The sequence below is a fragment of the Engystomops pustulosus genome, chromosome 7, assembly GCF_040894005.1.
Source record: "Engystomops pustulosus chromosome 7, aEngPut4.maternal, whole genome shotgun sequence".
Taxonomy (NCBI): Eukaryota; Metazoa; Chordata; class Amphibia; order Anura; family Leptodactylidae; genus Engystomops; species Engystomops pustulosus.
The window spans coordinates 151720864-151743029 of NC_092417.1; the positions used below are offsets into that span (position 1 = coordinate 151720864).

The 22166-nt window shown below is 41.3% G+C and overlaps 1 protein-coding gene across 1 annotated transcript in view; it reads right to left on the reverse strand.

The window, feature by feature from the left end:
* Positions 1 to 22166, reverse strand: part of LOC140071056 (solute carrier family 22 member 6-B-like) — a 28906-nt gene that overhangs the window by 4878 nt on the left and 1862 nt on the right. The window contains exons 2-9 of the mRNA XM_072118298.1: positions 19616 to 20070; positions 18728 to 18831; positions 15966 to 16120; positions 10472 to 10640; positions 10076 to 10196; positions 4148 to 4263; positions 3850 to 4064; positions 2364 to 2472 (exon numbers count right to left, since the gene is read on the reverse strand). Coding sequence (XP_071974399.1) covers positions 2364 to 2472; positions 3850 to 4064; positions 4148 to 4263; positions 10076 to 10196; positions 10472 to 10640; positions 15966 to 16120; positions 18728 to 18831; positions 19616 to 19924 — 1298 coding nt within the window. The 5' untranslated portion in view covers positions 19925 to 20070. The remainder of the gene's footprint in view (positions 1 to 2363; positions 2473 to 3849; positions 4065 to 4147; positions 4264 to 10075; positions 10197 to 10471; positions 10641 to 15965; positions 16121 to 18727; positions 18832 to 19615; positions 20071 to 22166) is intronic.

A 22166-nucleotide genomic window follows, 5' to 3' on the forward strand; every position in this document is an offset into this window, starting at 1 on the left:
ATCCATCTCCCATCACCTCTAATGGCCTCCGCTTTTCAATCCTGCACCATAGTAAGCAGGATGAAAATGTGCAGTTTACTATGATTTTTTATTCATTGGGGCTCATTTACTAAGGCTCCGCCGGATGCATCTTCGTAGGGTTTCCCGACGATTTCTGTTTTGCGGCGAATTGCCCCGGGATTTTGGCACACGCGACCGGATTTTGGCGCATCGGTGGCGGCTTGCACGCTTTTCTGCTCGATGCGACGTAAACTGACTGGAGAAAAAAGGATGCCTATGTGAACATGTACATATAATGTGATGTGAACACAGCCTTACTGATATTGAGGTCCAAAACACAGAACCCATACTAATTGGCTGGTTGGAAGAAGAGGTCTGTTCTCTGTAAAGTGGCTTTGTAATAACAGAAGTGACCGGAATCACCTGATCGATGGAGGTCATACTCTAGGCCGATCTGATATTGTTATAGATAGATCAGCAATATCATTTAGCTGGAAAACCCAATTACATACTCTCAAATGTCATAACATGTTGCTAATAGTTACATAGGTGAGTGGACGTACATGTGTAATCTGGCAGCAGCAGAAACTGTGGGGACAGGGGTGCACCAGCCATGAGGTCAGTTGAGCCTCTTGCCTCAGGTAGCACTATCTGCTGCGAGATGGAGGGTAGCATCAGGGGAGCAGTCACTTGCTGCAAAGTAGAGCTTAAAATAGTTTTTCTACACACCAGATATCAGCATGGGTGTGAGACTCCCACTTACTAAAACAAGAACCTGATATATTACTACTGGATGGAGAGGAGGGGCACCACTCTATATCTCATCTCAGAAAGTTCAAGTTGAAACCTGTTCTGCTCATTGCAACAGTGAGTGAAAAGACTCATTAGCATATTTTAAAATTATTTCCAAAAATAATTTACATTTTTAAATTACAAGGAAAGAGGCCATGGGTAACAAATATAAGAAGATTACCACAGGCCCGGTGCCTGGCTCTATGAGTAAGTGTCCCTGGTTTATTATGATGGATTTTGAAAGTAGATTTTCTTTAATCATGGAATATTAGAAGATTACTTAGCATCAAAATACTGTAGTCTAAACCCAGGTTTTATAGCCCTGATGGTAAGCTATATTCTTTCCACTGATTTTCATCAAGAGCAGAGGCTGTGCTATTGTATCAGAATGTACATAATTTAGCAGTCCATCTACATGAGCTCATCTAGGATCATTAGTGTATTCCCCAGTGATCTATGGCCTAAACACAAAAACTTTCTTTGTCCTCATTGTACCTTTATGTGGTGGACCCCTAAGTGTTGGCCCTTCATTGCATTTGCCTCTACTTAGAATAAATCATTGCTAATGATATGACCAGTTTTATGGGTTTTTTTTTTTTGGGGGGGGGGGGGGGGGTGAACAAAACTTTTTACATTTCATGATTGAGCTTTAATTATAGGCTAAGAATAAAATAAATAGTGGATTATAATATAGGTGGTTTGGGCAGTAGCCCACTGGCCCACGGCCACCTAAACTATCTGCCAAATTTTATACTCAGAAGGACCTCCAAAGGTTTTGAAACTGTAGATTAAAAGCAGGCAGAAGGGACACAATCTCCATTCCCCAAGACGATTGATTCTAGTACCATATGTGGGAAGTCAATTCCGGACTTGTAGGGGCTGTAAAATACAACCAGGGCCCATAGCAGACTTAATCCGCCCCTCAATAGGATCCATTATCTTCTGGATGTTAAACACAATGGGACTGATCTATCATGCCTTGCGTGCCAGTATTTAGGTGCATAAAACATAAGAAAGTTGCAATTCCTGTTGCATGAATTGGAATGTCTTCTTTTTGACCCTCTAGTTCCTCATGGGCGGGGCCCTCTGCCCAGCCAAATTTGCTATAACCTAGCCAAAAAACTGTCTCAGGTAAAACTGAAATCTATGCAAGAATGGACTTAGTGTAGGTTTAGATTATGTCTAACAAGCTCATCATTGGAATTACTAGGAGGTCTTAACCCACCAGTCTTAATACATCAGTCTCACTGTTCCTTTAAATTACTTCTTAAATATATCAGTACTTTGAGGTTCTCTGCCTGATATATCTAATATGATAATTTGCTTCAAACCTTGGAACCCTGTGTAACTTGGACAGATAAGTTGCTGCACTTAAAGTGATTGCTGCAGTTCTGGCATGGTACATCGGTATATACACAGGACCACCCCCATGATTAGATATAAAATATAGCTGTCGCTTTTTACATATTGCAACATTTGGATTATTTCTTCCTCTGTAAAATTCACTATAATAAAAATAAAATGAAACCGAAAAAATGAAATGCATGATCTGCATGTCATATGCAACTTACCTGAGCTCAGTAGGAAAAAGTTCAGCCGTATAAAGATAACCACAGACAATAGATGAACCAAGTAAACCCTTGGCCAGAAGAGTGATAGACAACTGCAACACTATTAAATCTGAAAAACAAACCATATACACATATTTATACAGCAAATTGTTAAAAAGGTTGTCCCATAAGGACAGCAGCTTTTCAGTAGCTCCGCCCCTGAGGAGCTTCGGATTATCACCTGCTGAACAAATGGCTAAAATAACTAAATCAACATAAAAGAAAAATGTTCTGCCATTTAAAAGATAGCGATGCAAAAACAAGTGATTTTTGCTCAACATCAAAAAGCTACATCAATGGGATATTGTCATATTGTACTGTGCCATAGAAAAAAAAGAATAGTTTTTTTCTGAAACCCCTCACCCCAACAACAAAAAATTGATAAAATGTAATCCATGGGGTTTAGTTTCCAATATGATGTTGCTCTTTGGGGATTTTTACTGTTCTACTATCAGAAGGGACTCAGCTAATGCGAAAAGAAAGCACCTAAAATCTGTTCCAGTTAAATCTTAAACCTTTCTAGGTGATGTACCTCCACTGTTCTGGTATCTCGGGAACCTTTCAAAAGTGTTATAACTCCTAAAAACAAAGTAATCAAAATCTGCCCTCCAAACGCTCTATGTACCTCCTTCCTTTCTGCGCCCTCCTATGGGCCCATAAAGTGTTTTACATCCACATATGAGGGATCTGCACAACAAAATCTAAGATGTGTTTTCTCCTTTTATCCTACATGAACGCGTAAATTTTTTTGAGCTAAATATACATTGAACAAATTTGATTATTTTTATCAATCTACCATAAAAATCCATCATGATAAACCAGGGATACTTACTCATAGATCCAGGCACTGTGTAATATAGCATATAGTATAGTAGTAGTATATAGTTGTATATTTGTTATCCATGCACTCCTTCCTTCTAAAATGAACTTATAAAATTATACTAATGAGCCATAAGGGCTCCTAGAGGTGTTGAAAGAGCCCCTTCATGCTACAGTTTCACTGGTTGTTACACTGTTTCACCCTCTGCTCCATCAGCACTCACCTCCTCCCTCTGCCTAATGTAATCTCACAGCTGCAGAGGAGGGGGAAGTGCTCCTTGTACACTGTAACAGGCTGTGAATCAGCTGTAACGCCCCCAGAGATGTTCTGGCTCTTCAGCATCATTTTAAAAGTTGATTTTATAAGGAAGGAGGCCATTGATAGAACAAATTAACAAAAATAAGAAGATCTATGAGTACGTGTCCCTGGTTTATCATGATGGAGTTTGATGGTAGATTTCCTTTCAAGGGTTAACAAACTTAGCAAAGGCTGTTTTGAATAGTTTGAGGGGTGCAGTATTAAAAATGCAGTGATTTGTGGTGAGTTTCTAATAACAAGAACTCTATAGAAGTCGATAAATGATTTAGAACTGAGTTAGAGCAATGGACTACAATAGTGAACACCTACCTGAAGGTATTGCCAAACTGCACAGTATGAAAACTCCAGAAAATAGAAGGGAAAGGGAAACTGCGAATCGCCGTCCTACATAAGCTGCAATGATTGTACTCAGGATTCTAATGGGAATGTCTGAGCTCCCAGAAATCACTTGTAGGAGGTATAAACTGAAACCAAACCTCTGGATATCCATTGCAATAGCAAAGAAGCTGAAGCTGCTGGAGAACCTGTAGTGAGAAAGGGGAGATGAAGACTAGAGAGGATTCTAGAGAGGAAACCACGGACTGTACAAAATAGGAGGAATCATCACCATGACATAGAGAGGCTGATGGTCAGTCTTCGCATTGCTGGAGTGCGGAAAAGTCCTAAGGGTGTTGATTTGAAAGGCGCTTTCTTTGGGTTTTTCTCATTTTCATGGGTCAACATCTGAGGAAAGAAATGAAGATAAATAATGTGAGTAAAGAGATGTTTTCCCATCTTTATACTGATATAGTGACCAGCATTAAAGGGGTTGTCCAGGAATTTGAACCTTGACACCTGAACCCTGCAGCGAATATCTGTTCTGATATAGAAAAATACAGAGCATGAAGCTCTGGCTTGTGCGGTGGCCAAAAGCTGTAACTGCAGGTGTGTCCCCTATTCATAGACTGTAAGCTCTTGTGAGCAGAATCCTCCCTCCTATTGTTCCATATGACTGTTTATACTCTGTCATGTAGTATTTTATTTGTATGTGTCCCCTATGATTTGTAAAGTGCTACAGAATTTGATGGCGCTATATAAATAAAGATTATTATTATTCACTTTATTGGGAGCCATCTCAGGCTTCTGCAGTTACGAATTTCAACCCCTGCACAGATCACAGGACGATCTGCTTTTGGCTCTGTGATCTGTATTTGCTTTGCCAAAACTTTTATAGGGTCATTTTCTAAATCTGTCAATGTAGTTTTATTTTATTTTTATTACAATATACTCATATCTGTGGTGGAAGTTTTTACAATTCGTTGTTTGTTTGGCCGAGATCTAAAACATAATTGTTCCTTCTCTCCAATTCCCTCATAACAGGGCTCTAATCATGTCTGCTTATCCATATGGAAGAACTGACTGTTCAGAACAAAGGGTTGTAAAAAAAGCTAAATTATGGCACCAACATCTAAGTAATATGGAGAACAAGGCGCAGCAACAAAGAAAAAGATACCCAGCCGCCAACAAACTGGTGAAAAGCAAATAATAAATGTAACCAAAAAAACACTTTCTAAAACCACTCTGCTAATGAAGTAGAAAGAATCAATAGCCAGAGTCATGGGGGGGGGGTTTGATTTATCATACACAGGTGCTGTGTGGTGTATGGTCAAGGTTCTGCCCCATCGCCACTATGGATAGAATTACACTATTATCTGTGACTGTTCAGGTTGGTAGGTATAGCGAGTGTATGCACCCCTCTTGCCATGGGGGTTGTGTAAAGGCAAACATTGTCACAATGCCTGCCATTATGCTGGGTATTGTGATTATTTCAGGATTTCTATCCCCCATTATGTCCAGATATCGTGCTCACAGGGTTCAGTATCTGGACTTTAAATAGTAACTAAAGGGAATTTCTGAGAAACACTTTCTATTTTTAAACATAGGGTTTGTTTTAGGATTTACACATCTTATCCATATGATAAACCAACAGTGCTGCAGATTTCTTTTTGCCCACTAGATGTCAGCAGAGTCTTCATGGTACTGATCTGATTGCTTTGAAATCTACAGATCAGAAACATTGATGAAATATTTTTGTTAATGAACACATTGGGGTCTGAGAGCAAAACTGTTAATTGCTTCTGGTAACCAATCAAAGCTCAGTTTTCATTTTCGCACAGCGTCTTCAAACAAAAGGTGGGCACTGATTGGTTTCCATGAGAAACTAGAAGACACAATGGGGGTCATTTACTAAGGGCCCGATTCGCGTTTTCCCGACGTGTTACCCGAATATTTCCGATTTGTGTGTGTCTGAGCACAAACTGTTGTATTTTTATCATGGCAACCAATCAGAGCTCAGCTTTCATTTTATAATTACAATTTTTGCTCTCAGACAATTTTTATAAATCTCCCCAAAAATTGCAGAGCCCGTTATCATTATGCAACTTGCACTGCAATCAGTTCAGATTGGCAATTTAATATATAAATGTACACTGTCAATATTTTAAACACTTAAAGGGGTTGTCCACTTTTAGCAAATAATTGATTTGTTTTCCAGTTTATCACACAGGTACATGGCTTGTTATATCACAGGGCGTAATCAGCTGTGTGTTATAAGGAGCTGTGCACCTGTGTGACATCACATAACCAGAGATATATAATAAGCCGTGCACTTGTGTGACATCACATGACCAGGGATATGATGAGCAGTGCACCTGTGTGACATCACATGACCAGGGATATATCGAGCCGTGCACCTGTATGACATCATATGATCAGGGAAATAACGAGCTGTGCACCCGTGTGACATCACATGACCAAGCATATAACGAGCTGTGCACCTGTGTGACATCACATGACCAGAGATATATCACATGACCAAGGACTGGTGTTATCCACAGGAATTAAACAATTATGCTCGCTATAGAATGACAGCAATCAGAGATCTAGAAAGCCACGAGGAATTGTTACAGAAACTATATTGGAAAATTGTATAACTTTTCATTACATAACATATCAGTGGGCTGATGCTGGACTCAACCAAAGATTTGTGAACTTATTGTCACTTACAACTGTGTGCATAAAGTACAGTATAGCAAGATTTGTTTGCACTCTGTTGTCTTCAGTAGGTACTATGCCACAGTCAAATATTTATTGGCATTTGGTCAAAGACCATAGAAATGCCCTTTAAAGCTGCTTTCACACGGCTGTGTTTACTCTGCAATATACAGACCCTTTAACAGTGGCAGCTCCCAAACCAAACACTGTGCAGCCGATGGGACTCAAAGCAGCATAGTCAGGCTCGAGTCCAGGCTCGCAGTGAAGCTTTCATCACTTTGTCTATGTAAATTTCTTCTCATTACTCCCACAGAGAGCAGAAAGATAAGGAGAAGTTGTTAATGCTACTAATGACATAACTATTTGTAAACAGCCACTTAATAAATTTATCTCCTTATAGAGCTGAATTATCATGTCTGTCAGGAGTTGAACTTTAGCCTCCTCTCCTTATCAGTCTGCTGTGTATGGAATTCAAGACACTTTCAGTCACTTTTTACAGGACTAAGAGGTATTTTTTATAATAAAATACTGCTACAAGTTTCAACATGCCAGATATAGGCCTCCTCAGGGCCAGATTAAAGGGGGAAGTCTGGGGTTCGTACCACGGGACCCCCACCACTTTGCCCATAAAGGGCCCCCACTAAACGTGGTCGCATTACCGCCCGAATTGCCCCATTTGTTTTTGGGTCTGGGATCCTCGGGCCGTATCCAGATTATTATTATGTGCCTCGAGGCCCCTAACTTAAATGGCAAAGCGAGGGAACAATAAGTTCCCTGCTCTGCCATAGAAGATTGGAGGCATAATATAAAAAGATGGCAGCGCCCAGCCGCTAGATGCGCAGCATGTAACGTCACAGCACCGCGATGGCACGTCGCCGTCTGCAACGGTAGGGCGCCGCTATCACCTCCGATATCCACTAGCGAGGGAATGAAAGGAGGTCGGTGTGCATCGAGGGAACGATGGAAGGTGAGTACAATTTTATTATTTTACCTAGGACTGTATATAGTTATTATGGGGGGGGGGGTGTATATAGGTATAATAGGAGTCTGTATATAGTTAGTTGTTATAGGGGACTGTATATAGTTATTATAGGGGGTGTATATAGTTATTACATGGGGTGTATATAGTTATTATAGGGGAACTGTATATAGTTATTATAGGGGATGTATATAGTTATTATAGGGGGCTCTATATAGCTATTATAAGGGGTGTATATAGTTATTATAGGGGAACTGTATATAGTTATTCTTCAGGGCCTTCTCCATGGTGTATGGAGGTAGCTGCTTCCTCCTCTGTCCTCATCAGGACATGTGCATGGTTAGCAGTACCAGCATCCCTATGTATTGAGCATTCAGGAGGGATGATTGTAAACTACACAAACATTTTCACCCACCAGGCATCTCATATTTCTGGTCAATCTCAGTAATGAGTGATTGTAAATTCCAGTAACATAGCATAATATTTCCTAAGCATGTCTTTGTGCTGTGACGGTGTCACACTCCATTTTTTTAGTGGACTCGGGTCCTCTGGAAAGGGTCCCAACCCTATTGTATGTAGAGCCAATTTAATTCAGTCCCACTGATATTTTTAGTAGGTGACTTTTACAAGATGGCAGAAAAAAATCAATTGTGTGATGTTGATGACCTTCACCAGACGCAGACTGCCTAGAGAGGATATGGGACAGGGCTGCTGTGCAGAATAGTGCACAAATAGGTTGGTAATGGTGGTAAGCGCTTAAACTGGAAACTGGAAAATGTAGTTCTTTTGTATAGTCTGTAAATTCATACACTCATAAACCAACAGGAGCACGTGTTTAAAGCACAGCATCAAATCAAATGGCTCTTAGGGTGAGGTTGTCACACACCTGGCCAGCAAACCAGACTTGGTGCAAGCTGTCAGACTGGGTAATTGGTGGTGAACTAACCCTGCAACATCCGTACGGGCTATTGACCTGCCTACAGCAGTTTATCCACCCAGATAAGGGTGACGTCACTATCAGGAAACTGGACCCTAAGAGACCCAGCAAGGTGAGAAAGAAACTTACTTTGTCTAGCAGCTGCTGGATGGTAGGGGGACAGGTAACAAGAAGTCAGAGACAAACCAGTGTTTACACAAGGACCCAGAAATGTGTCATGCCAATAACCAAAGACAGTCTGAAACAGGGAAAGCAGGGTTACACTGAGAGAGACAAGACACAGAGGAACAAACACAGATAATAAATGAACAAGCAAAGTCAGAGAGAATCGGGTACAATCCAAGATGGCAGCAAGACAAAGAATCGTATAGCAAGCGAATGGTTGGATAAACGAAGATGAGGTCGGATACACAGATCAGCAGAGCAATAGCAAAATCAATAGATAAGCAGTAGGACTGCTATAGCCAGCAACCTCTGATGGAATTGGGCAGAATATAAAGAGAGTATTTGACACAGCCCCCAGCAACTGACTGAACCAGCCGTCCATCACTCAAGTTAACTGTTGCTGGAGAGAGTTTAGCTGCAGAGGAACTGGGTATGGTTCATTCAGTCCCAATTCAGCAGCAACCTTAGCTGCAATTCACACACAAAACACAGAGGGAATTCCCTGAATTCAGTCAGCAGACAGAAAACAATGATGGGACAGATGTTACTGTATGAATTCATCTTTGCCTTATACTTTCCTAACATATGTTTAGCAGTTTTTTTGCTATCATCCTCAGTTGAGCCTATCGCTATAGTAGCTGTCACCCCTGGCTATTCTGCTTATGTCTGTTAGAAGTAACTGCTGGACTGGAGGGGCTGCTGCCCACTCCATAGGAAGTGGGAGTTCTTGAGATGCTGCTCTTTTCAGCTAGCAGGAGAGCCTAGTGTCAGTGCAGATCTGTGGATTCAGAAGTTAAGTAAGCCATCAGATCACTGCAGGGAACCAACTCCCATCATTCATGTGAAAGAGGCGGAACTGAGAGCCTGCTCATCGTGAATAACCTGGTCTCTAGGAAAGAATAGTGAGGTACAAGATCTAACCTGTTTCCTATCAGTCGCTCAATCCTAGTCTGTGACTCAAACCCTCCCCCCAGCCTCTGCTCTCCAGACACTATCATCACAGCAGGGGAGCTGTGAATCCTTAGTTCTTGCACAGTACAGAACATACACTTCATGTATTTCACTGCTGGTTTTTACTACTTATTCCTTGATATAATCTATATGTGCAAGCTATGAAGAGCTCAGTGGATTTACTTGAAGGAATCTCAGTGGATTTGCATCTTATTGACTTATCATTAGGAAAAGGACAGTAAGAGGTTAGTCTCCATTCACTTCACTGCTGCTTAGGAGTATTTCTGACAAGTAGCTTCAGAACAGTAAAAGCCATAATGCTGAAAAGATAAGGTTGAACAGAACGTTATGGGCATCATTCTGTTTGTTTTTAAAAGAGGAATCACATATTAGAATTTGGAAAAATTCATTATGAAATCAAAGTTAAACTTTAACAATTCAGTTTTGCACCAAATTTCTCTGGACTTTACCTCAAGAGTAACAAAAGTTCCATCTTTTTCCCCATTCATCCTTGCTACTCGATTTAGGTTGTGAAGGGCTTGTTGTGAACGCCTTTTGATTGCCAGCCACCGGTATGATTCTGGGACCCACCTGTTTTAGATGAAGATAAGAGATGGAGGTTGTTGAAATGCGCCCATGAATCAGACAGGTGCCATTAAGGGGAAAGAGCATTTTTCTTTAAAGCGTAACTAAACATCTAACAAAATTTGCATAAATGAATACTGTAGATGGTAATAGTGAACTTTTACTAAACTCTTTTAAAGAGGTATGTTCCTGTGCCCTTCTTTTTCCCCTATCTTCCTTATTTAAGCAGTTTCTGTAAATCCTAATGTTATATGATTGTTGTATAAAATTCAATCCCTTACCATATAATAATGGGAAATATTAAGAAGGGTAAGGAGAGTGACAGCTGCAGCCAGCGCCAGTCTGGTACAGCATAAGCCATTCCTGGCAGGATGAGTTGTCCAATGGTGAGGCAGGTTCCTTGAATAATTGTCACAAATGGACGATACTTTTTTGGAATCCATTCCATAGCTGCAAGAAATAAGGTTACAAGAAGTCACATTTCATCTTCTCTTTCAGCTTTTACTAGTGTGATAATGCTTTTGTGACAACTTAGAAGAAAACTTCTTATACTTCAGAATTTTTCAGAAAAAAATTATGTTACAAATTGTAAAACACAGCTGCAAATTAAGCCCACCCACATTACTCTTAAAGAAAACCTTTAATCACATCCTTTAACTAGTTAGAGACTGCACAATATAGATTTATGGCAGGTGGTGTGTCCGTGCGCGCTTTAGGAGTCTGTCTGAGGGATTGGACAGCCGAGTGTTAGGTACCCTGCTGCAGGCAGAGGTGGTTTTTGTCCCTCATTTTCAAGAACTCATGTCTTGAACAACTTGAATTCAAACAATTGTCTTGAAAATTGGTATATAACCCCCACTAGTCTTCTAATGCAGTGGTCCCCAACCTTTTTTTGCCCAGGGACCGGCTGTAAACATAAATTTTCTCCAGGGACCGGTGGGAGGGGGGGGGGGTATGCGGTCTAGTGTTAGTTACATAGCCAAAAATGTTTGTTTGCATGCCCCTACATAACTCCCTGTAGATTATATTGTCCCAATTCCTGAAGAAGCACCCCTCACTTGTCTCCTTTCCTGTAGCATGCCCCCGCCAAAGCTCCCTTTCCTGCTGCATGCCCACTCCCATGTTCCCTCTCCTGCATCCTGCCTTCCTCTCATGTTCCCTTTCCTTCAGTTGCCCCCACTCTCTGCTTCCAATATCGCCTTTCCCAGACAATCTCTGTAAACTTCTATTGTCAGTAGCCACGATATGATGACATCATGACGCTCAACGTCAATAGAGCAGTGCATTAACATGGAAAGTTAGTAAAGGAAGAGAAGACTGCTGCAGGGGAATAATAATAATAATAATAATCTTTATTTATATAGCGCCATCAAATTCCGTAGTGCTTTACAAATCATAGGGGACATATACAACGATATTACATTACAAAGAACAAACAGTCATATGGAACAATAGGAGTGAGGGCCCTGCTCACAAGAGCTTACAGACTATGAGGATGAGGGGGTGACACAAGAGCTTACAGTCTATGAGGATGAGGGTGTTGACACAAGAGCTTACAGTCTATGAGGATGAGGGGGTGACACAAGAGCTTACAGTCTATGAGGATGAGGAGGTGACACAAGAGCTTACAGTCTATGAGGATGAGGGGGTGACACAAGAGCTTACAGTCTATGAGGATGAGGGCGTGACACAAGAGCTTACAGTCTATGAGGATGAGGGGGTGACACAAGCGCTTACAGTCTATGAGGATGAGGGTGTTGACACAAGAGCTTACAGACTATGACGATGAGGGGGTGACACAAGAGCTTACAGACTATGAGGATGAGGGTGTTGACACAAGAGCTTACAGACTATGAGGATGAGGGTGTTGACACAAGAGCTTACAGACTATGAGGATGAGGGTGTTGACACAAGAGCTTACAGACTATGAGGATGAGGGGGTGACACAAGAGCTTACAGTCTATGAGGATGAGGGTGTTGACACAAGAGCTTACAGACTATGAGGATGAGGGTGTTGACACAAGAGCTTACAGACTATGAGGATGAGGGGGTGACACAAGAGGTTGTAAAATGGTCCAGCCATTCTTTATAAGGGAACAATATAAAATAATTTAATAAATACAGATTTTGCTTCTTGAACCAGCCATCAGCCACCATCTTATTTACAGGGTCCTAGGTGAAAAAGACTGCAGAGAAGCCTGGAGCTTGGTGCATATCTGCTGTTTGCCAGATAACAGATGGGAGATAGGACATAGGATGGATTAGTAAAGGGAGAGTTGACATTTCATGCAGTTAGCGAGTGTGATAGGCTACAGGAAAAGTGAGTATTGTTTTTATTTTTGTTTTTACAGAGGTTGGCTGCGGCCTGAAACAAGGTGTTCCACGGCCTCGTGGTTGGGGAACACTGCTCTAATGGACTAAATTTTTAAAGTCAATGGGACTCTTCTTTAGACGCAAAAAAAAAAAACTTGCTGTGGCCGTTTGTGCAGTTAAAAAATAGTTGTGTGTATGTGGCCAAATGTATTATAAATAGGGATAACGCTAAACACAATGCTTACCCTGACCCTAATGAGGGTTCCTAGAATTCCTCAGTGACCTCAGAACCTCAAGTTTAGACCAACTCGATTCAGACCCCCGAACCAGTCATTTGAAAGATTTGGCGAAGCTTCAGCAAATCAAATCTTGATTGATTGGTTAATCTCTAGCCCTAATCATTCCCAAGCAACCACTTTTGTTAGTTTTACCACTTATGTTAATTAGGCTCTCAGCTGTCAGATGGGCAATCCTGGGGGGGGGGCAAATAGGGGCAACCCCCCTGACCAAGAGTATGCTCAATTCCTGTATAAAGTGCTTGTCACGGGTGCTCCCGTGCCGTCTCAGGGTCCAGTGGCCGTCTTCTCTCACCTCCCCCGGCGTCCACCGCAGCTCCCGCGGCCAATAATTGGCGCTGGTTTGATTTAAATTCCAGCCCCTTCCTATTGTTCTTGCCGGATCTTCAAACTCCCTGAAGAGAAAGCTCCTGTGATTCCTGTGGTCCTGTGTGCCAGTCCGTTCCTGTGGTCCTGCGTTCCTGTGATTCCTGCGTTCCTGTGATTCCTGTGTGCCAGTCCGTTCCTGTGGTCCTCCATACCTCTGTGCCAGCTCCTGCGATTCCTGACGTGAGTCCTAGTGTGCCTTCCTGTGCTGTTCTCCTGCCGTCTCTCTGGGTACAGACTGTCTCCTGTGTTACTACCTTGGCAGCCACCGTGGGCTAGTCGCACCTGTGGAACGACCTGGTGGTTTCCGGAACACCGGGTTCCACTTAGGCTCCGGTCCCAGGTCGGCTAGTACCACCTCCCGCGGTGGTCCAGAGGGTCCACAGACTCTCAGTCGTGACAGTGCTGAAATAAGCTGATTGCTCATGAACAATGAGGGCTAGCGACCTCCTTAACAGGGCTATAAAACAATGAGCTGAGCAACATGTACTCAGGGATGAAAAGAGTACCAGTTGGAAGTGGTGAAGGGTCATCTTTAACCCCTTAACGACTTGGCCCTTTTTAGTTTTTTCACTTCTATTTTTTACTCCCCACCTTCAAAAATCTATAACTTTTTTTATTTTTCCACATAAAGAGCTCTGTGATGGCTTATTTTTTGCATAACACATTGTACTTTATAGTGACAGTATTTAATATTCCATGCCGTGTACTGGGAAGCGGAAAAAAATTCCAAATGCACTTGATCACTTTTTATAGATTTTTTTTATATTTTTCAAAATGGCAAAAAAGTGCCATTTTCGACTTTGGGCGCTATTTTCCGTTACGGGGTAAAACGCTGTGAAAAAACGTAATTATATTTTGATAGATCGGGCATTTTCGGATGAGTCGATACCTAATGTGTTTTTGATTTTTACTGTTCATTTATATTTATATCAGTTCTAGGGAAAGGGGGGTGATTTGAATTTTTAGGTTTTTTTATTATAATTTTTTTAAAACTTTTTTTAATTTTTACTTTTACTATTTTTCAGACTCCCTAGGGTACTGTAACCCTAGGTTGTCTGATCAATCCTATCATATACTGCCATACTACAGTATGGCAGTATATGGGGATTTTCCTCCTCATTCATTACAATGTGCTGATAGCCGCAAGCCCTCTCCATGCACTGGAACCCGGCTTGCGCCGTACTAGTACAGCGCAAGTCGGAAAGGGGTTAAGGGCTCTTTCACATCGGCGTTGTTTTTCAAGTCTGTGGTTCAGTGATTTCCAGGGATACCTCCCAAAGCCATTGATTACAATGGGTGTTTTCAAATTGCTTGCATTTTCACTTATCCGTTGTCCATGGAAAAAATTATGAAATATCCTTTTTTTCACAAATGTGGATGACAAAAGGCAATAGAAATCTATGGGGGACATTTATCTTATGTCTGTTTGTTTGGGCTTGTTTTTTTGCCTGTATTTTTTCTGTCTGCTACTTTGGTAATTTATCAATCTCACTTTTTCCTTGCGTTAAATTTAAGTTGTTTTTTTTAATCTCTTTTTGAGACATTTGTTACCAATGTCTCAAAAATGTTGTACAAATGTCTCAAGTCATTTCTATCCATTTTCTAAGTTTTCCATAAGTATGGTTTTGTCTAGAGTTTACTGCACCAAAAATTGTCTCAAATTTTAAACAATTTAAAATGATATGATGTCATTTGCGACATTTAGCAAATCTGGAATTTAGAAGATAAATTTGTCCTACTGATGATATACAAATGTCTGGAGCACATTTCAAAATGTCTCCAAAAAGGTGCAAAAATTGCAATGTGCCAAAAAAGTCTCAAAAATGGCAGAAAAATAGAGATAAATGACCCCCTATGGGTCTGCAAAATAAAAATGGATGAAACATCCGTTTTTTTTTCACTGATGAGGATGAAAAACCAGGTGTGATGTTTTTAAAGCACAGAAAGGAAAAGGCCACAGCATCCAATATGATGAAAAAGGTGATAAACCTTTATTCACAGAGGCATGAAAAAACTGCAACGTTTGGATTTGCCATGAATCTTTGTCAAGCATGGTGAATCGAAACTTTGCAGTTTTTTCATGTCTGTGTGAATAAAGGTTTATCACCTTTTTCATCATATTGGATGCTGTGGCCTTTTCCTTTCTATATTGGACTTTGGATCCTACACAGGACCCTGAGCTGCGTGAATCACCCAATTTAATAACTGGTAATTATTTGGTTGCTGTCTCTTGTCTACTTTTCATGTTTTTAAAGCAGTGTAAAACCTTTAATTTTTTTTTTGCAGACACAGAAACAAAACGGAATTAAAATGGAGACGCAATGGAGACAAACTGCAGCGGATGCGCAACTGAAGCTGAACATCAATACCGTTGTGAAAGAGCTTTAAAGGGTTATTCACATCTTAATTATTCATGATCCACAGAAAATGTCGTAAATAAATAAATGTGTATCCCACTTCTGGGACCTGCATCTATCTCAGGAATGTTGTTCCACTGACTACATGGAGAGAGTGGCCTTGTCCATTGGACATAGATTTGAATGGAGAATGGCGCTCATACATGGCAGTCTCTCCATTCAGCCTGGCTACGGGAAGGGGGTCAGTGGACTTCCATTACAGAGATAGGTGCAGGTCGAAAGAGTTGGATTTCTCATAAATAATCAAGATGGGAATTCCCCTTTAAGCCCAAAGTGAGTATAGTTTAGGATCAATAAAGTATATACTGTATATTTGATTGCTCAGAATTTTACATCTAAAAATTTCTCAATTCTTCATTACAAAAAAAATAATGACTCACTTAGACCCAGGTCATTAATAATGAGGCCACAAATCCCCATGCCAGTTATAAAGCGGAAGAAACAGTAGGAAGCAAAATTAGGGGAGAACGCTGCAGCCGTTCCCATTGACGCTATCTGCAGAAGACATCCAAGAATCACCGTCCTTCGCCCAAACCTGCAAAGTATAAGAAGTCAGAGTCATTTTATTTCATAATATGTACAGTTATAGTACCATTCTACACAGGATATTCCTAAAAGGAAATGTATATAGGAAATGTGTATAGAAGTATAAAAAGTAACATACACATCAAATTCTACTGTGCCGCTCCTGGATCTGGACCAGTACAGAATTCTCAGACTGACTTGTAGTTTATTTTCCTGCACCTTATTCTTCTCTACATCTTCCTTCTTGTTTTAAAAATATAAATATGTAAAGAAGGTACAAGTGCTTCATGGGCTTCACCAGAGCCCCTGCAGGACCTGGATTTACAGGCTATTACCAGATGCCTTGGCACTTATTTCATGTCTTCTTCCTCCTGGGAGCTTGCCCATCCGGTGATGTCAACCTCTTCTCTTGAAATCTCATGTATGTTTGGTTTCAGAGCAATGAAGATGCGCATGCGCATGATTGGCTGGGGGAAGAAGGGAGGTGCGAAATAATTCCTGGGACATGTATTTGCCTATCAAGCTTCAACCTGGAATAGTGATGGTGATACCCCCAGAACCACTTGTGTCTCCTTTAGATATTTTTAGAAGTTAGTTTTAAATGGAATCAGGGTACCCATATCCCTAAGTAAGGCGGCATTCACACGACCGTACGGGGAGTGGCCTTACATAAGTCCGCCATAGAAAGCAATGGCCGCATGGCGCGATATGGTGCTGCTCTCTGTACACACCGAAAAGATAGGACATGTCCTATCTTTTACTGTGTTATGGGCCGTGCGTAATGGATCGCTATGGAGAGGGGTCACCACTCCTCCTCTCCGTATGCCCACCCGGCCGCCGCTGTGCGGGCATATGTCAGTGTGCATGTAACCTTAATGATACTATATATTATATTCTAATCTCAGGGTAGATTTCCTTTTGGCTACCTTCACAATGCTGTGTGCCGGGCGAGCACACAGCAGGGCGTTGGACAGGAGAAGAGATGAGATGAGTGCTATTCACCCTTCCCCTCTCCATAGCGAGGCATGGTGCTGGCCTTACATATAAGGGAAAGGTAGGGCATATTCTATCTTTTTCCCATTCATGGTAAGGTAAGGTGCCACACTTGCGACATTGTACTGCCTCCGGGCGCCATAGCTGTGTCTGAGGACATATATCCGGCCGCAAGGTATACATCCCCACATGTTAAGTGTGAAAGGGGCACTGTCACTTCTCCTGACACAATTCAATTGGATTCTATATTTTCTTAGCCAAAAAACGGTCCACATTGATCACACCGTGAGTGTAGGAACACACTAAGGACAGAGGGATGATAACACACGCTTGTCATGCTACGGCAAGTCTAAGGCAAATTGTGCAGCCAAAATTTTTTACAGCTGCGATGTGGCCTTAGAAAACCTTGCAGACATGTTGCGTCCTGCATCCAAAATAAAACAGAGTTTTTACCACTGTGTCTAGGTGTAGCCCTAATCCTTTGCATACATTATCTGGAAATGTAAGAGAAAAACATCATTCAAAGTTTTAAGAAATATTCCCCCAACTGATATTATTTGGGGGAATAGAAGTATTTCCTGATACAGACATGTCAGGAGAGGTGACAGATCCTCTTCTCTGGTCATATTTAGCTTTTGGAAGGTGCATCCACTTCTGCACAGTGTGACAGCTCTCTGAAGATGCCTCATTGTGTACATCACACCTAAGCTGTCTCTGTGAACATGCTGACACGAGTAGAAAACAAAGAGAGAGATGAATTGATTATGGAGAGGAAAGCCTGGAGCAGAATACATAATGAAGACAGAATACCCAACCCCCAAAATTATTTACATGAAGAGGGAATGTAAAGGTGCAGCATATGAATGTAGTTTGTAGGGATTGTCTATATGGGGGCCATGACAGTGGAGACCGATGAGGCAGGTGTAACACTGATGTCCTTGTGGAACTGGTGTGTCTAAATCGAACTGTAAAATCTCTAAACTGCAACGTACAGACCCTTGAAGGGGATCTACCATTTGCGTTTATGCATTGTGAAGCAACCATACCTTGAGAATGCTGTGGCTACACTGATGCAGAAACATATCTAATTTAATCCCTGAATTGAGTGGTTTTGCCGAAAAGCAATTATAAAATTATGAGGATCTGTCGCTCCTCTGTCTGTTCCGGCGCTTCTCCTGTTACCCTAATTATGTTCTGCTTCAGATAAAGCTGTATACACTGTGTTGTACCTGACAGGCAGGAGTAATCAATTGCTGCACCATCCCCCGGCTGCTGTGTATGAGTCAGCCAGCTCATGTTGTTTAGTCCTGTCTGGACAGTTCAGGAAGCTCCGTGTAATGTGTTTATGTACTGCATCCAGTCTGCACCCAGCTTTCCCAAGGCCCTGCATTTTTCTTATGTTTTTTGAGCAAAACCACTTGGTTCAGGGATTAAACAAGATATGTTTCTGCATCAGTGTAGCTACAGCATTATCAAAGTATGTTTGGTTCACAATGCATAAGAACTAATTTTAAGATTTCCTTAAAGGTGTGCCCTCTTGGGTTACTGCTAGTTTTTACCATATAAAGCTGCATAAAGTGTTAGGTATTGGCCCGGTAGATCTGTATAACACTGCCCACCTCACCTGTCCGCCAGAGATCCGTGTACTATTGCACCCACCAACACTCCTGCCATGTAAGTGGACTGTGCCAGCTCTTTCATCCATTCCCGTTCACAGACCAAATCCCACTGTTTGAGAGAAGACACATGGAACCATTTTTAGTTTTGAGCAGATGACATTACATCACATTTAATCATATGCAAATGTTTGTAAATGTTTCCCTCTTTAAATGTATCAAAACCAGATCTGTCACTTAAAGGGATCATGTCACTAGTTTTTACACCACTTACGGTAACTACCAGACCAATTAGGTAGGGTATGAAAAGTACTTTCTAGAATTCTCTCTTTTGTTTTAAAACTCACCTGATAACCTACCGGTATACATTTATTAATAACATCCATTTGAAGAAATGTGTGTATATGGTAGTGAATGTTTGTGAAAGGAAGGGGAGATTTATGTGACTTCTCTGTTCAAAAAACTGAATGAATCTCCCCCAATGGTTCTTTATATCAGACAGTGAGAGAGTATGGCCTTGCGTAGCACTAGAGTGCATGGTTAAGGACTGTTCAGTTCAGTTCTGGTCATGTAATGTGCATGTTTAAAACTAGGGAAGATATGATACAAACACACTGGATCAAAAAGCATCCTACCAGCAGGAAACATAATGATAAATGTTATTAGAGGATTTGGCAATACAGTGACAGAAAAAAATTACATCATTGTGCAATTTTCAGGTTAACAAGAACCTACCGCATTGAACATGCTGTCCTTTCAGTATGGGCTTATGTAATACCCACATGGGGAAGGAAAATAGTGACTGCTCTAGCCGGCGTTACACATTACAGCTAATTCTTCAGATAAACATGGATTCTAAGGAGTATAACCCTATAACCAATCTAGCTATGACTTACCTCACTGATAATGGTGGAGGTGAATAAACTCAAGTCATACGTCCTCTCCCCTTGCAGACATGGTTCTGTATCATTCGATAGCGGTGAAATATACCGGGTACAGGAATCTTGGGGTAAGTAAGATTTTTCAAGGGTAATGTTAGATTGGCAATGATAAGGTGGGACTGCAGCCGTGAAGATTTGAATGATGTTATGTATGGAAGCGAGGAAGAGTGGAGTAGATAATATACACACTGCTGTCAACTGGAAGGGGGAACACAGTTTATCCTTCTCCAGAGCATCCCGCAGTGTAATGACTGATTTTGGCATTTTCCAAAAGCAGGTTTCAATGTATATCGGCTTCTATTCCTTAATACTGTCCTCCATAAGGTGAGAGAATGGTTTCCAGTGATGACTTCCAATAATAAAGAAGTAAATTATCAGATGTTCTCCAATGAATTTAAGGTAACAGGTAGCTGGGAAATGAGAGAGTAAATCAGACTATGAACCATCCCAGATAGTAAGCATGACTTAGCATCTAGTTATAGATGTTAAATATTCACACGTCTCGAGAAAACTGTTTACGGTATATTAAGTCAAGGGGGGAGATTTATCATAAGTCTCTTAGTGCATAACTGTTCTAGTTGTCCGTAGAAACCAATCAGACCTTAGCTTTCATTTTCCCACTGTTTATAAAATGAAAGCTGATCTCTGATTGGTTTATTTGGGCAACCAGAACAGTTTTACCTCAGAAACTCATGATAAATCTCTCCCAAAATGTCTAAGATATTGCTATACAAGTAAGATGCAAAGAAAGTCAAACTCCTTAAAGTGGTTGTCTAGTAAATTGCCTGTCACTACACAGAACATAGAGCCAACTGTTGTGTAATGCTGTGCTCAAACGGTTGATATGGAGACCTTGTGTCAGCCATATTGATTTCCTTTTCTAAGGACCAACTGTTTTTTCTCAAAAAGTGCACTTATCGTTTCCCTGTGAATACAACATTCTCCTTAACCTGTTACATGGAATATGCCGTCTGAGCAAGTTAAACAGCTAAATAAACTTGATTTTATGTATTGTGGGAGATAAAAAATCTGTTTATTATTTTATTAGTTCATAGTGTGTTTATGTTGAGACGTCTTAGAGGCGAATCTATACTATATTGACAGTCCTCTTTGTATGCATAGTGTCAGGCTCAGAGGTTGTGGATCCTCTGAACCACTGCGGACAATGACACAAGCCATCACCTGGGACCGGAATCCGAGTGGTACCCAGTTTTCACCAGAGCCCGCCGCAAAGCGGGTTGGACTTGCTGCGGCGTGGTACACACAGGTCGTTCCACAGGCATGACTTGTCCGCAGTGGAAGCCAAGGTTGAGGTACAGAAACGGCAGGCAATCACGTAGCCGGGGGCAGGCAGGAGGTCAGGAGGGGCAGCACAGGTTCAAAGTTGGAGGTGCAGCAACAGGTCAGGGCAGGGGGCAAAGGAGCAAAGTCAGAAACGGAACCAGGATCACAACGGGAAATCATAGAAATAGCGCAAGGCATCAAACTCAGCTTTCTCTAAGGCTCAAGGCACGAAGATCCGGCAGGTTGCACAGGAATAGGCAGGCTTATATAGTTTTCCTAAAAATGACAAGCGCCAATTAACGGCGCGCTGGCCCTTTAAATCTAGAGAAGCTGGCGTGCACGTGCCCTAGGGGTCAGGCACGCGTGCACGGTGGAGAGGGTCGTAGCGGTAGCCAGGAGAGGTGAGACACATAGTAATAGAGGAGAGGCTATCTGTTGCTTATGGGACCACCAGGCAGCCTAGCCAAACACTAGGTGTCAGGGCAGTCATGCAATATAGGCCTTTCCGTCCCAAGAATAACGCCAATGTAAGAATATAATGTATAAAAGCACAAAATGTCAAATGGACACATCCACTATAGATTCATGCCAATAAAAGACAGACAAGACGTGAACCTAGTCATACAAAAAAGTACAATCCATCTTACAAATAATACTAGTACTATACAGCAGGTACATAAAAGGCCTATGTATACATTTTTAACATATTGCCGCCATACAGTGCTCATATACAATTTCTTCAAATGTTCCTACATAATAACAATACAGTATATTTTTTTGGCCCCAGTACAGTGCCATAGTACCTTATTGTAACACCTGCCCGTATCCCTGTGCCAGCCTCAACTTTCTATCTCAGTTCGGAGAGATTGTGCCCTATGATTGTGCCTACTCTATAGAGTATAATGCCTATAAAAAATACCTAATTATTGTAATGTTGAAGTTTGACAGAATTTTCTCTTTTTTCTCTTATTTTTGCGACTTTTTATGGCACGTTTGATATATAATTGTGCCTAGCAAAACTAGCGGCACAAGAATTTTTCATGTATTTCATGCGCCTGATATATCTTTAAAATCCAGATGTGAACGTATGAAAAAGTCACAATTTTGGCGCAAATCGAGGTTAAAAATTTGGAAATAAACTCCAGTCCTGACCATACATAGGAAAAAGTGTAGAAGAAGTTGAAGAAGAGTTGAGACTTTTGTGCGACATTTGAATAAAAAG